Source organism: Talpa occidentalis, unplaced genomic scaffold (assembly GCF_014898055.3).
Source record: "Talpa occidentalis isolate TD23 unplaced genomic scaffold, MPIMG_talOcc4v2.1 talOcc4.9, whole genome shotgun sequence".
Classification (NCBI taxonomy): Eukaryota; Metazoa; Chordata; class Mammalia; order Eulipotyphla; family Talpidae; genus Talpa; species Talpa occidentalis.
This window is the reverse complement of record NW_023605305.1, coordinates 115803497-115819344: the sequence shown is the minus strand read 5'-3', so window position 1 is coordinate 115819344 and position 15848 is coordinate 115803497. Positions and strand designations below refer to the sequence as shown.

Here is a 15848-nt window from a genome sequence, read left to right as displayed (position 1 = left end):
TCCTTGGTTAGGGATCCAACTTGTGCTGCAGTGGCTGCTGATAGCTTCATAGTGCTGAGACTTAACCCTTGCACCACCGGGGAGGCCCAAGTTAATTAAAATTAAGCTGAATTTAACTCAGTTTGTCAGTCTTACTGGCATGCACTCCACAGCATGCACATCAAGTATGACTGGTGGCCACCATACTGGATGATACAAAAGCGCATTTCAATTCCTGTAAAAAGTTCTACTGGATAGTCTGTTTTGAAAGATTTCCCTTATCCCAACTCTCCGAGTATTTGTTCCTAGTCCTTATTGGAATTAAAATTATAGCTAGTTTTTTAAAATGCTTGCCCCTCCAATTAGAGTAGTGGCTCAATGCTCATTAACACATAAGAACTCAAAAATTTCCCTTGAATTGACAAGAGTCTCAGAACCCCTTCCCGGGAGTCAGGTCTTTTTCTTGAGAATGAATCTATTCCTTGGGACACTGCCATAAAGGCAGAGAAAAAACAAGCAAAATTTACCTGGGCCAGAAAGAGAACTCTAACAAATGTTCTCGTCCTACATCAGATGAGGCACAGGTGCTGCATGGGAGGCTGAACACTGCCTCTTGGGACGCCTAAGCATTTCCGAATCAGCCCAGAACTAAAGAAGTGGGATTCACCCCAGAAGGCCTCTCTCCCGTTCTCCCTTCAGCCATTCAGTTTTTGCCTATTACTATCTTCTTGACTATTCCTGTTATCTTTCCAATACATGTGATAGCTGAAGCTCAAAGTGCAAGTGTTCTAGGTCCTATTCACCAGCTGAAACTGCCATTTAAAAAGTAACAAACTGCACACAAGAGAGAAAGAAAACATTCAGCCTGCAGTCTCTCCTGTATCACAACAGGCTATCTCGCCTTTACACACATCCAGTGCCACAGGACAGACAGACATTTAGGAGACATGGCTGCTGACACAAGGTAAGAATGACTTGGGGACTTGTTAGATGTTCATGCCTAATAGAGAAAAACACACACACACACACGAGACAATTCACCCCTTGTGAAGTACACCCTAAAATCCGAGTTGTATGACAAATATTGTGAGAAGGTTTACGATTGCAAGAGATGAGACATAAGGTGGAGATAACATCAAGGAGGCAGAACTATCCCTTCCCGAGTAAATGAAAGGGTTCTGCCCAGACACACCTTTTTATATGTTGTCTCTCCTGAGGAATCAACACCTCGGTGGCCTATTTTCTTGATGGGCATGCCAGAGGTATAGGACACCTAGGAAAAGAAGAGTTGCAATTAGTATATGAGCCCCAGCAAACCACCACCCTGGTGGTTTATCAAAACAAAACACGTTAGATAAGGACATTGTCTAAAATCTTCAGAAGATGGGCCCTATGAGCACACACCGGCCCAGAGTTGCCCCCCAGTGAATTAACTGGTTAACTACAAAGAACAGAGAAGAAAACTCCCAGGACACATATTTCACCTGTGATCTTCAGAAAGATGACATAGAAGACAAATAGGAAATAACACCAGAAAAAAGGGAAAAACCTAAATTCACAAAAGCAAGACATGTTATATAGAATATATAGAATTCTACATATAGAATTCTACAGATTCTTTCTTTGTTAGCTTTTTCATTAAGCTTTTATCTCAAAACAAATTTTTCAGAAATTTCTACCCCTGTAATCTTCAGCCCAACCTGAACATTATTTGCTCAGAGTGAATTCAACAGCAGAAATTATCTAGCTTTAGGGGGCCTCCCCGGTGGTGCAGCGGCTGGAGCGAAGCGCTGTGAAGCTGTCCACAGCCTCCGCAATGCAGGTTTGATTCCCGGCCAGCCAGGGAGATTGGCATGGCAGACCTCCCCTGTCTCGCCCGCTGCTCCCCTCAGCAGTGTATTTCGGTCTGTCTGCCTGTTCTGCTCCCTGCTCTGTCTCTGGTGAATCCTCTCACCCTCCTGTGCCTCTGGCCTGTACCCCAGCTATTGTATAAATAAAAAATAAATCTTAAAAAAAAAGAAAGAAAGAAAGAAAGAAAAATTATCTAACTTTTGGCAAATTCAAGTAATACAAGCCTAGAAATTAAAAGGCTGAGGCAACAGGATGACTCCTCACAGAGATGGGGCCCTGGTGTCTTAAAGAGATTCCTGAGACCATGATTACGGCTTTGCTTTCCACCCACACAGCAGCCCTGAAGGAAGGCAGGCATGAGACCAGCAGAGCTGAGTGTGGAAGGCTATTCCAGACGCCACAGCCGTGACAGCAGCCCACAGCCGTGAAGGCACTCTTCCCCGCCTCGGCACTCAGTCACTAGCCAGAAGGCAAGGATTCAGTGGAAACAGACGCCGTGATCCGCGGGCCTGATATTAAGTTCCCCTCTTCTTGCTGAGGCCCTCAGTGCCAGACAACCTTTAGTATATAACCTAACACATCTGAGATTTGTTTTGAGATAAAAGCCTAAAAATCCCAGGCCAAGAGGGTCCATTTTATGAGGCCCCTGTCACCAAACCCAGGAGAGAGGTAAGAGGTTAACAGGAGAAATTCCCCATGGGAAGAAAGTCAAGCAAATGGAAGATACTCTGCACAGAAAAGATAAACAGGAACTGAATGACTTCTGTATGGTCGAGAGCAGCACTCCTATTGGCTAAAGCTGTCCAACCAGGAAGCAGTAACAGACAAGAATGGGGCCAGCGTCCAATCTCAGTCTTATTAACTGCCCGATCTTGGGGAAATTACAGAACTGCTAATCCTCACTTTCTTCAACTGTAAAACAACAGAAAACATGCACAACACCAGTACTTTCCATACAGAGGTTGTCTGCAGAATTGGGTAACGATATCTATAAATGACATTAAGTATATTATTTACACTTTGGTACATTAAAAATGCTCAATTCCTGTGAGCTATTATCAATACCATAGTGAAATGCAACAAAAGTAGAGTTGTATTAATTTCTACCAAAGAAATGTAAGAACCCTGTCTAGCTTCCAAATTTGTTTTGTTATAAACCCACAACCTTCTATGCCAGAATGAGTTGTTTTAACTACTACATCAATATGAAACTTACCTCAGATGTCATGGGTTTTTTGATTCCAGATGCTGTTAAAAAAATAAACAAGACAGAATCTTTAGTATGTACACACACTGCCTCTACCAAGGATATTACACCCTGAAGTAATCAGGGTTTAAGTCAAATCAAACCTGACAACAGGCTCCTGTCTCTTGCTCAGGGAGAACAGATTCTTTCTAATAGGAATTTTAAGTGTGCCCTCGCCCTCCTCCTCCAGACAGAGTCCTGATGTAAAGTCCACTCCTGTTGTAGTTCCTTTTCTTCCTCAAGCACTTGTATGCTCTCTGAGAAGTCAGTCTGCCCTGGAAACACTTAACTAGCAGAGCCAGAGGGCCTCAGCTGGTGCCATGGGTGAGAGGGAGGCCCCGAGAGACACCCACGACTCACTGGCATCTGGGCTGAATGGATAATGTCTCTCTTACACCTACAAGTATAGAACTTGCAGGGCACGTCTACGGTGCTCCACTCTCCCTCTATTATTCATTTCAGGAAAAAAGTCAAAAGTTAACGAGAAGGCTGACGATGAGAAAATACTGTATGGAAATACTGCAAAAGCATTCAGTGCAGGGGAGCTGTTCTGGGTTCTCCACATCCTCGCCTGGTTTCTGCTGCGTCCTCGTGGGCACCCTGCCTGAGCTGTCTGCTTACTATTTAATCGGTACAGATGTAAGACAAGTGTGTGGTTAAATCTCACAAGTATCACGTATGCCTTTTATCCAAAATTTAAGAATGGTTTCAAGAATAGGTGTGTTTAGCAAGTGACTCACTCTTTGGTCCATCTACAGAAAATCTACTCTGAAAGATCCAATGAATTCTTAAGGGTTTGCATCCCCATCATTTTCACCTATGATTACATCGGACACACAGTCAGGGAGACAGACAGACCTTCCTCCCTTCATATTGGAGAATGTTGGCCTTTACCTTCAAAGACTATTGGTGGATCACTTGGAATTAGTTCTAAAGAATTCAAGGGGGATAAAGATTAGCCATATTAAAAGAAATTAAAAAGAGGACGCCAAGTGGATGGATCTTCAATAAGCTAAGTTACCATCTGAGTAAGAAGACCCCAGGTCCTGTACACGTGTAAGGATTAATAATGACGACGAAGGAACGGAGACACATGGAATGAAGGGCAATCGAGTAATGTTCTCATGATGGTTGTTTAAGACAATGATCAAGGTGCCTGAGAATTCAGAATCTAGTTGGGCTCAGAGGAGAGACTGTGTTTTGATACCAATAGCAGAGCAGCAAAAGTGCCTTCCCCATAGTGAGTCAGCATGGCAAAAAAGGGGAACAGATGGTTTTTATTCTCTTCCCAATAAAGGAAGCAAGAGAAATGTCACCTAGCTATTGGGAAGATACAGTGCATATGTGACTCAGAACAATGAAAACCACACAATTTTCACTGTTAACTCTTGAGTTGTCCCATCATAGATATATGGTCTCCAGCAGGGCCCAGTAAGTGACACCTTTACAGGTGTAGATGCCTCACGGTTAGTCAGGTTGACTTCAGATGGGAGAAAGACTCAGTGATTTAGGGATGGACCCCGCAGATGAAGCTTCCAAGAACAGACTCAGATCTATGATGAAAACTGCTACAGACTTACTGCAAAATTTAAGGTGTCCACCAACGGAGACAGTCAAGCCCCTTAAATCCTACAACCCCTTAACTGAGAGTGAACATGCCATGCTATTTAAAAATCAGAAGACCCGGGTTCAAATCCCTTGCCCATGAGGAAAACTGTTCTCTCTATTTAACAAAAACAAAACCTTTATTTTAAGGTGTAAGTAAAGATGAGATGTGAGATAAGCTAAATCAAAATACTTTATGGACTCTAAAGTGCTATACAAATATGCTGCTCCGTGTGGCTTTTTTTTAAAAATATGGACTATTTCAGGAATCAGCATGTCACCTTGCATAGGGGTCATGCTAATCTATGTCTCATTCTGATTTCAGTGTGTGAGCACCAGGTGAGCACTGCATGTGATTTCTAGTGCAAGAGCAAAGCTGGACCCACAAGGTTTAATGTTCTATTACCTAGACCTTTATGAAATTCTAATTAGCATTTCAAAGTACTGGGCTCACCCAAGCCCTTGAGCCACCCCAACCCACAATATACCAACTTGCAGGGCAGACACTCAGCCACAGAGTCAGACTCTCATCAAGGAAATCGGCATGATTTCAGTAAAGACACTGATTCTGAACTCCTTAGTCAGTTCTTGGCCTATTCCCTTATAGAAGAAGGGGTTTGCAGAGGAACTGGCACAACCAAGAGCCAACATCCACTCACGGAGTGGTGGTATCACCTAGAGGGTAACCGCTGTATGCAAGGAGTCATGGGACAAAGTCAAACAATGGAAGGGAAAAAGCAGTTAAGTGATTTCAAAGCAGAGTAGACTTGGGGCTTTCTTCCTAAGAAGTTCTACTTTGCTGCCTTTCCTATTTTTATCATTCAAACATGTGGCTTTAGGGCTGTACACTCTTGCGAAGTACCCAGAATGGGGGTGGGAGGACTTTGCTCAGTGGAATTTTGGTGCCAATTGCATAGCTCAGCAACTGCAAAACTGGGATTAATCCCAAAAATGCTACTACTGCAGCAGAAAGATACTGGGGTCTAAATAATAATAATCGGACCAAGTAATAAAGGGAGAAGAATCGGGCCTAAGGTTTACCTTCTCCCATGCTTGAAGTTTTGGCCTTGGGCACAGATCAGAGTCAACCTAGCAAAGAATGGAAGAGAAAAGAAAAATGCCTAGAAAATTGTATCAGCGCTGCCTTGTCTGGTCCAGAAACCCAAGAAAGAACAGAGACAACACAGGGAACCAGGCCTGGTAAGTCCATGAGACTGAAGAGCCACCAACAGTACATACAACACACATTTTCACCTGATAATCAGTTTTCTTTTCTATGGGTGTGTGTGTGTGTGTGTGTGTGTGTGTGTGTGTGTAGAGGATAGAAAGAAAAAGACCAACTCAGCAAGGCATACTATATGGTAATGGCATTGCTATATGGTAATGCCAGCCAGCAAAAGCTTACGGGAAATGGATTTATCCCTATGGGTAAACTAGAATATTGTTTTCTAGTATCTCTGTGAAAAATAATATCTAACAGGTATTTATCATCATTTTATAATCCACATCCATAATCCAGCTATATTGCCACTTTCTGTATGTGGGGAAACTGACTACAGGACAGTTTAAAATTTACTCTTCCTCAGAAAAACCATTCTCCTGAGGATGTGAGGACCCATAAGCCAAAACTGTCAGGGATTACTATGAAAACGCTACATCATCATCCGTCCACACCAGGAAACACGACACTGGCTACGAGGGCAGGTGGGCACAGGCTGGCAGGTCGGGTGTAACGCTGCAGCCGGCTAGGGCCAGCTTCCTCTCAGTGACTCAACTGTAACACATCTCAGCACGACTCTGATACTCAACTATTTCTGCTTCTCCCACCTCCCCATTCATTTATCCAATGGCTGCCTACGGATCACGTATTGTCATGGCAGGAAGGACACCACAAGCACTATGCCCAGCTGTTTGCTCCTAACCTGGAGGCGCTCACACTTCTGCTTGCTACTCCACCAAGGGGCATATCCACATTCCCCAACTTCCCCTAAATGTTGACTAAACTGAGATGCCAATGCAATGGTAGCCAGATTATTCATCTCCACTCACCGATTCATATTTGTATAGCGCTTTAAAAGCTTATAAACACATCTCATTAGGCCTTCAAAACTACACGAGGGCGGGAACTGTTCTAATAGAAGACGTATGAGATATGTCCACCTAAGACAATGTGTAAAACTTACTTGGATGCTGATTAGAAAAAAAAAAAAAAAACCTAAAAAGATTTCTTGGACAGAAATCTCAAAAAGAGAAATTAACTATCGTTAATTCTGCATATGCGACAAGCTACTATGGTTTTATAATAACTCCCCCAACCTCCCCACCCCCCGCCCGCCACCACCAAAAAAAGCATCCTTACCTATAGAAATACATTCTAAAGTATTGATGGGTAAAATCATATGGAGACTATCTGCTTTAAAACATTCCATGCGGTAGAGGTGGGGCAATGGAGAAGAATGCAGCCAGACTGGCAGACTGCTGCTACGGAAGCTAGCTGATGGGCACAGAAAGGTTCATTGTATCCTTCTATTTTGTGTATGTTTGAAAATATTTATTTTTATAAAGACAAGAAAAAAAGATAACACAAGAGAAAAAGATAACAAATCTGGATAATCAAGCTTCTGCATCTGAGCTGGTTTATTTCTTAGAGATTTTCTGTTAAAAGTAGGCAGCAAAGATGAAGTTCTAACAGTGAAATTCTTTTCCTATTATACTAACTTCCCAATTCAAGTCCACAGAGTTTGTGTCCTTCATGACTATGGAACACCTACTTAGTAACACGCCCTGGGCTGAGAAGTATTCTAACCAACGTGCTAATGCTGCTATACTGGAAACAGAAAAAGGAAGGCCATGACAAAAAGGCTGCATCAGAAAAATGGCTAAGATAACTTTAGTTTTTAGTGAGTCAATAAACAATAGAGCCAATGGTGACGATTTTGACCCCTAGTCCTTCTGCAGAAAGAGAATGTAAACAGCCCAGAGGAGCAAGGGTGTACTCACTTTGGGGACTTTTTTTTTTTTTATCCTGCCCAAGGCTCAGTCTGGCTGAAATCTAAGCTGTTAACAAAAGTTGATTTTACTTACTCTTTTCCTTTTTGAATTAAAGTAATATTGCATTATAACATGAAAGATGGTTTTTAAATCGAACAAATTGACGTTTTAGCTTCTCAGTCACAAATAAAGCTACTTGCTCATTATCAAGCTAACGTCTTTTTTTTTAATATTATAAAAAAGTCATTCAGAAAAGGTCTTGAGATTTTAGTCTAATTTTTTTTTTTAAATAAATAAGAGCACACAGAAGTTAAGGGACGTGGTAAAAAGTAAAGAAAGGCAGTGACAGAGTCAGAATGGGAATTCACATTGCTAATCTTCAATTGAGGTCTCGTTCTTCTAAACAATCTTTTGTTTTCAATTTCCTGGTCACCTAGGTGAGACAAGAAGGCACCAAGGAAATTAGGATGCACTGAAAAACTAAATAAATCTCAGAATTGCTAATGGACAGTAAGAACAATTTTCTTCCCTTTCAGGTAAACCTCCCACCCATGAAGGGGAGAAGAGCATTTTTCCCCCCCATCATTTTCACTGACAAGAGTTAGATGGGCCTCCCTGGTTGTGCAAGGCATTAAGTCTCAGCACTGTCAAGCTATCCAGCCACTGTAGTATGGGTTGGATCCCCGGCCGGCCAGGGAGCTACCCACATGGCACAGCAGACCCCTCCTGTCTGCCCGCTGCTCCCCACAGCAGTGTGTTTCAGTGGATCCACCTGTTCTGCTCCCCACTCTGCTCTCTCACGCCCCTGCACTTTTGGCCTGCACCCTAGCTCCTGTATGCATAAATCAATCTTTGGGGGAAAAACAACAGAGTCCTCCTTTAGTTCCCCTCAATTAAATTAACAACATCCTATTCCTCTCTGGTACTGGAAAAACAGTACCTTTCGCTTCTTTTACCTAGTGAGATGATCTTTCTAAGAACCACCCATTTCTAGAGGAGGAGAAACTGTCAAGTCTGACACCTGAAAGAGCAGTCTCTCGGTCTGATAGCTGCTTAGGCCCTCACCAGCAGTAGACAGTACCTTTTTGTCTTTGTAATGAGACTCAACAACTTTAACAGAAAAAAGAACTCCATTCTTAGATTAGAATCTTCTTTTTTCATTTGTGCAGGACAATGACTTGGTCTGATTAAAAGCATAGGCTACGACTACTGAATGTGCTTGGACAAAAAGGCAGCTCCTGATGGGCAAACTGTTTTAAGGATCCTGGAATCCGCTGACTCAGTCACCATTCACTGGCAAAATCTACATTAACTTTCTAAAATGATCAATATTAGGAGCACATAAAGGAGCTCAGAAAGAATTTGTTATTTTTCTAGGAGAATCAAGGTCAGGGAGGAAGTTCCCCTTCTGTACCATTCTCTCTTCCAGCAAGCACAGCTGGTTCAGTCAGTACCATTCAACAACAAATATCTAATCTGTTTTAAGTCAAGTTAGTTCACACACAGACTGTCAGATTAGTGAAGGGACCAATAACAGCACAGTGGGGCAGGAATGTGGGCTTGATTAAAACTTGTCTAGGAATGTGGGTTTGATTAAAACTTGTCTAGGTCTTGGTTACCTCGTCTATAAAATGGAGAAGTAACAACATGTACCTCATAGGGGTGCTATAAAAATTAAATAAGCCATGTATAATCCTTAACATAGAGTAAATACTCCATAAGCACTTGTCATCATGAGTTATGAAACCCCATATCCAGGATGAGAAGGGTTAGGGGAAATGAGAGGTGCAGCAGAAAGGGGACAGAGCAAGGGTGGAGACCAGTTTACTGACACAAAAGGAAATGAAGTTATGGGACAAATTTGAGAAAACAAAAAGTGGTCAATTGAGTCACATCATACTATGGAACTGGGAGAAAATACACAACTATGTTAAGACAGCATCTCTTCTGGAGCGGGCAGAGGGAAAAGAAGCTACCATCAGATAACGTCTGCAGGACACCCACAGCCTTCTTAGAAGAAGACCATGCACTGGCACCACAAACAGCCTGGATTGTTATGGGGAAGAAGAGCTGGCTGCTAGTTATTGCAAGGAGCTCATGCTTCTTCAGCAGATACACATCAGATCTACCTCTCTTACGGCTGACCCCACAGCACAGAAAGTTGAAACCTAAATGAGGAAAAACAGAAAGTTATCACTTATTGCTGGGGTTCTACTTGTTTATAGCAGAGTAAGTATATTTTAAAAAAACTCTAAAGTTTAAAATTATAGACTGATCCCCAGCACCAGACTATGAAATGTGAGGTTACACTTTACAGCTACACGTAAATGTGCAAAAATGGGAGAAGTTCAGAAAAATTTTTCCAGAAGTGGTCACAAAACTTGTAAACTAAAACATTTCACTCTGGAGTGATTCCAGATTGGCAAAACCTTTTTATGGATCCTTTGCATGAGAGCATCTATCCTTTAAAAAAAAAATTAAAAATGGGGGGCCTCCCTGGTGGCAGAGGGGTTAAAGACAGCGCTTTCAAGTTACTGCCAGCCACTACAGCAAGAGTTCAATCCCCTGGCTGGCCAGGGAGCTACCCACATGGCAGGGCAAACCTCTCCTGTCTCACCTGCTGCTCTCCTCAGCAGTGTATTTCAGTAGATCTGCCTGTTCTGCTCCCCACTCTCTCTGGTGAATCCTCTCACCCCCTGCCTGTATTTTTGTATGCATAAACAAATCTTTAAAAAAATGGGTGTACAATTTATTTGAACAACTTCCACTTCTGGAAGGTAATATCCAGCAAAAAGCCTCAAAAGTATGTATGTACAGGGCCTCCCTGGTGGCGCAAGGGACTAAGCACCGCACTATAAAGCAATACGCAGCCTCTGCAGCATGAGTTCGATCCCCAGCCAGGGAGAAACCCACATGGCACAACAGACCTCTCCTGTCTCACCTGCTGCTCCCCTCAGCAGTGTATTTTGTCAGTCTGCCTGTTTGTTTGTTTTTTAAAAATTTATTTATTTATGCATACAAGAGCTGGGGTACAGACCAAAGATGTGGGGGGTGAGAGGATCCACCAGAGACAGAGTGGGGAACAGAACAGGCAGACTGACTGAAATACACTGCTGAGGGGAGCAGCAGATGAGACAAGAGAGGTCTGCCTCGCCATGTGGGTTTCTCACTGGCCGGCAGGGGATCAAACTCGTGCTGCAGAGGGTGCAAATTACTTCATAGTGCGGTGCTTAACCCCCTGCACCACCAGGGAGGCCCAGTCTGCCTGTTCGTTCCCCGCTCTGTCTCTGATGAATCCTCTCACCCTCCTGCACATCTGGCCTGTACCCCGGTTCTTGTATAAATAAATAAAATCTCAAAAAAAAAAAAAGAGAGTAAAGTATGTACAGTTTGACTTAGAAGTGAAATTTATCCTAATAATCAGTCACCTGAATAAAGATATATACATAAAGATATTTATCACAGCAATATATATAACTATTACTGGATATCTACTCTAATTGGAAAGTTTCAAATGAACAGGGGATTGGTAGTATATATTGTGTAGCCATAAAATTGATTACTATTATTTTTGTATACACTTATGGATAGAATGTCACAAACTGCTGAGTGGAAAAAGGTCAAAGAATTATTTTAAAAAAAAATATAGAGGGCCTCCCCTGGTGGCGCAGTGGTTGAGCGCTGGGCTGCGAGGCTGCCCGCAGCCTCTGCAGTGCCGGTTTGTTCCCCGGGCGCCAGCGAGGGTCCCACCCAAAAAAAAAATAAAAAAAAAAAAAAAATATATATATATATATAGAGAGAGAGAGAGAGACAGAGAGAGAACAATATTTTCTGAAAAACACCCATAAACTTACATAGGAGAGACCCAAAGGAACATAAACCACAATGTTAACATATGACCATTTCTGGATAGCGGGATTAGTGACCCTATAACTTTAAGTTTCTATTTTTCTTATGTACATAAATTTCCTGTAACAAATATTATATAGGTATTATATATTCTAACAATCAAAGCGATACACAAGGCTGGTTTTCCGGTCATTCTGTTTGCTTTCTAACCCACTTTTCCCAGTAGACCACAACCCAACAGCCCATACGCGCAGACCATACTCCCTTCCCCGCACATTAACTCAAGCTCGCTGCAATCCTATGCTGCTGTGGAGAGAAACTGCAAGGACAAATGTGAAAAGGAAATGTCTAGCTTGCTGCTGACAGTCCCAACCTACAAGTAAGCTTGACGTCTATACGCTAACACCCTCTTTCTCCGCGTGTTTCTGTCAGTTCCCATACAATCTGAAAGTAACCTGCATCAGCAGAGAAGAGGTTCTCTCTGAAGAGATTCCGCTTTCATATTCCGCAGAATATTCCTGTTCTCAATATTCTCCTATAAAATGGAAATAGCTAATTTCAGCATTATTTCCTAAATGCCAAGGGCTTCTAAAATATGAAAGATTTAGTCTCTAAATTATGAAAATAAGATGGGAACTCTTCACTGCTACTAACTTCAGAACAGCCCAAGCAGCCAAGTCAAGTGCCAAAGTGGCTACAGCGCAATCTACTCTTGCTAAAACGCAAAGGGTGAATCATCACATCACTCAATTTTTCTGACTAACCCTGTATTAGTCTTAAGGAAGCACTCCACTCTGGTCCATGACCTCTCCCTAATTGTGTTTGTGGAAGAAAAGATACTGGAGGGGCTGGTTTCTAGTCACGTAAAACATCATTGTGAATCTCCATACATTTGCTTGCTACTACGGAACCAATGAAGATTCATCTGGAAAGGAAGGAGCGTTAGAGGAAGAAAAAAATCCATCAGTATAATTCTGAGAAGAGTGAAAAAGGCAAACTTTAAGAGTTGGAAATGAGCTGGACTTAATTGAACAAAGATATTTTCAGATAGTTAAACAGCTCCAAAGAGTTGTTATCCCCCCAGCATCTAGAACAAAACACAGTTGGCCTTAATACCAGAGCCTCTCCCTAAGCTTTCAGAGTAGAAGCATTTCCGTCAGAGATGAGATGACATCATCTACCAGATGAGAAACTAAGAGGCAGTGTGTGACTGACTTCAATGTTTGAAGTACACATATAATTTGGGGACGCTGGAGGCCGGCCGGATGTGCATTCCTCAGACAACTGGAGTTTTGCCTGAACAGGTCATAGGAATGAAATTCCAGAGACCCAGCCCAATGACCTACCACCACTAACGCTACAGAAGTGTGTCAATAATTCCTACCCAGAGCACAAGAGACAGGCAGACTTTTTGGAAGGAAAATGGTAATTCTTAGGGGTTCTTGTTGCTATCTATGATTGAGAACCAAAGAGTAAAAAAAAATAAAAAAAATAAAATTTAAAAAAAAAAGCCACATAAAACCAAACAAAAACACAATCAGACCAGCTGTTTATCAGAAGCAATCTCTTTGTCCATAACCCCGCAGGAGGGAGGCACAAAAGAAAATACTCAGAAATAGGGCCTCCCTGGTGGTGCAAGGGGTTAAGCACCACACTATGAAGCTATCCGCAGCCTTTGCAGCATGAGTTCAATCCCCACCGGCCAGGGAGCAACCCACATGGCGCAGCAGACCTCTCCTGTCTCACCAGCTGCTCCCCTCAGCAGTGTAATTCATCAGTCTGCCTGTTTTGTTCCCCACTCTGTCTCTGGTGAATCCTCTCACCCCCTGCATTTCTGATCTGTACCCCAGCTCTTGTATGCATAAATAAATGTTAAAAAAAAAAAAAAAAAATACTCAGAAATATTTCTGAAATGCCAACCTGTCTCTTTAGAAGTTGCTGAGCACACAATTCTAAAATGTAGCATTAAAAAACAAAGGACCACTACTACACCTTAAGGACTAACCAACTCAATTAAGAAAGACAAGCCATATTCTGGAGAAAAGCTAAATTCGGTTTCCTAGCAAGTTTTTTTCTAAGGATAGTCTCAGAAAAAGAAAGGCAAGGATGCTCCTACAAACAAAAACTTGAAAGCAGTTTGATCTACCAGTCCTGAGGTCACCTCAGCTAAGAGCCAACTAAGTAGCATGGAATGAGCCAGAGACTGATTAAGACTCCTCTTGAGGGCCTCCCTAGTGGTGCAAGGGGTTAGGACGCAACCTATGAAGCTGCCCGCAGCCTCTGCAGCACAGGTTCGATCCCCGGCTGCTCCCCGGCCACCAGAGGAGGGTCCCACATGGCGCGCAGACCTCTCCTGCCGCCCGCTGCTTCCCCCAGCAGTGTCCTTCGGTCCTTCTGCCTGCTCTGCTCCCCGCTCTAGCTCTGGTGAATTCTCTCGCCCTCCCGCGCTTCTGACTGTACCCAGTGCTTGCATAAATAAATAAATCTTAAAAAAAAAATTTATATAAAAAAAAAAAGGTTGAATTAAAATATCTCTACATCTGGGCCTCCCCTGTGGTGCAGCGGTTGAGCACTGGGTTGCGAAGCTGCCCGCGGCCTCTGCGGCGCCGGTTCGATCCCCGGCTGCTCCCCAGCCACAGGAGGAGGGTCCCACATGGCGCGCAGACCTCTTCTGCCGCCCGCTGCTCCCCTCAGCAGTGTCCTTCGGTCCTTCTGCCTGCTCTGCTCCCCGCTCTGGCTCTGGTGAATTCTCTCACCCTCCTGCGCTTCTGACTGTACCCAGTGCATGTATAAACAAACAAACAAACAAACAAACAAACAAAAAAAAATGCCTCTATAAAAAAAAAATAGTTCTAAAAAAAAAAATCTCTACATCTCCCTGCAGTTTAAAAACTTAATGTATTAAATCTTTTTGAAGTCACTTCCCTCTATTTTTGATAAAGTTTGCTTCTAGGTCTAAAAGGCAAATTCTATGGTTCTCAGGACACACACACTACTATCTAAACTGTGATTGAAATTATGAAAAAAATAAATACAGGTTTTTCTTTACAAGACCCAAATCTCCTGGATAAGATAACAACAGTCAAGATATTTCTGGCAGATGGATACCTCCCAATTCTTTCTTTCTTAAAAATTTATTTTAAGATTTATTTATTTATTTATACAAGAACCTGGGTACAGGCCAGATGTGCTAGAGGGTGAGAGGATTCACCAGACACAGAGAGGGAAGCAGAACAGGCAGACTGATGAAATACACTGCTGAGGGGAGCAGCGGGCGAGGCAGGAGAGGTCTGCTTCACCATGTGGGATTCTCGCCAGCCGGCCGGGATCAAACCCGCGCTACAGAGGCTGCGGATAGCTTCACAGCGTGGCACTCAACCGCCTGGGCCACCAGGGAGGCCCAAAGATTTATTTTTATACAAGAACTGGGGTAAGGCCAGATCTGTGGGAGGGTGAGAGGATTCATCAGAGACAGAGTGGGGAGCAGAACAGGGAGACTGACCAAAATACTCTGCTGAGGAGAGCAGCGGGCATGACAGGAGAGGCCTGCCCCACCATGTGGGAATCTCCCTGGCCAGCCGGGATCGAACCAGCACTGCAGAGGCTGCGGACAGCTTCACAGAGCGGCGTTCAATCACCTGTGCCACCAGGGAGGCCCTCAATTCTGCTTTCAAAGCTGGCTCTACCTTGAAAAGCAATGATTCTTTTTTTTTTTTGAAAGAGTTATTTATTTATTTACACAAGCACTGGGTACAGTCAGAAGTGCAGGAGGGTGAGAGAACTCACCAGAGCCAGAGTGGGGAGCAGAGCAGGCAGAAGGACCGAAGTACACTGCTGAGGGGAGCGGTGGGAGGCAGGGGGGGTCTGCGTGCCATGTGGGACCCTCCTCCGGTGGCCAGGGATCAAACCGGCGCCGCAGAGGCTGCGGGCAGCTTTGCAACCCAGTGCTCAACCGCTGCACCACCGGGGAGGCCCGAAAAGCAATGATTCTTGCTGGATAGGAATATACATACTTGCGCTGAGAAAGTCTAACTTTCATTCTATCATAATAAGCAATAATTGCCCCAACAATGCACTTCAAGGCACTAGCACACTCCCATCCCCTGCAAAGAAATCAGAGACACGGCCAAGTAAATTACTTCTTTGCCACCCCTTTTATACAGGTTTTTTTTTAAGGGTACTTGAAGTTAATCAGGTTTGTTTACCTATTTTGTGCACAGAAAAGTTAATATACTCTAATTATATATCCTAAAAAAACTCTTCCCATTCTTTCCCAACTTCCTTTGCTTACCTTTGCTCACTCCCCACCAACATCAGGGTTCTTTGG

At 43.3% G+C, this 15848-nt stretch overlaps 1 protein-coding gene and 1 pseudogene across 6 annotated transcripts in view; both read right to left on the bottom strand.

The window, feature by feature from the left end:
- PIP5K1A (phosphatidylinositol-4-phosphate 5-kinase type 1 alpha) overlaps window positions 1-15848 on the bottom strand; it is a 39541-nt gene that overhangs the window by 13938 nt on the left and 9755 nt on the right. For 2 of the 6 annotated variants that reach the window (XM_037501091.2, XM_037501092.2), the window contains exons 2-4: window positions 9802-9840; window positions 3047-3078; window positions 1172-1252 (exon numbers count right to left, since the gene is read on the bottom strand). In XM_037501091.2, coding sequence (XP_037356988.1) covers window positions 1172-1252; window positions 3047-3078; window positions 9802-9840 — 152 coding nt within the window. The other 4 variants (XM_037501093.2, XM_054691803.1, XM_054691804.1 and 1 more) reach the window with 3 other exon arrangements.
- LOC119237323 (U6 spliceosomal RNA) lies at window positions 4928-5028 on the bottom strand (annotated as a pseudogene).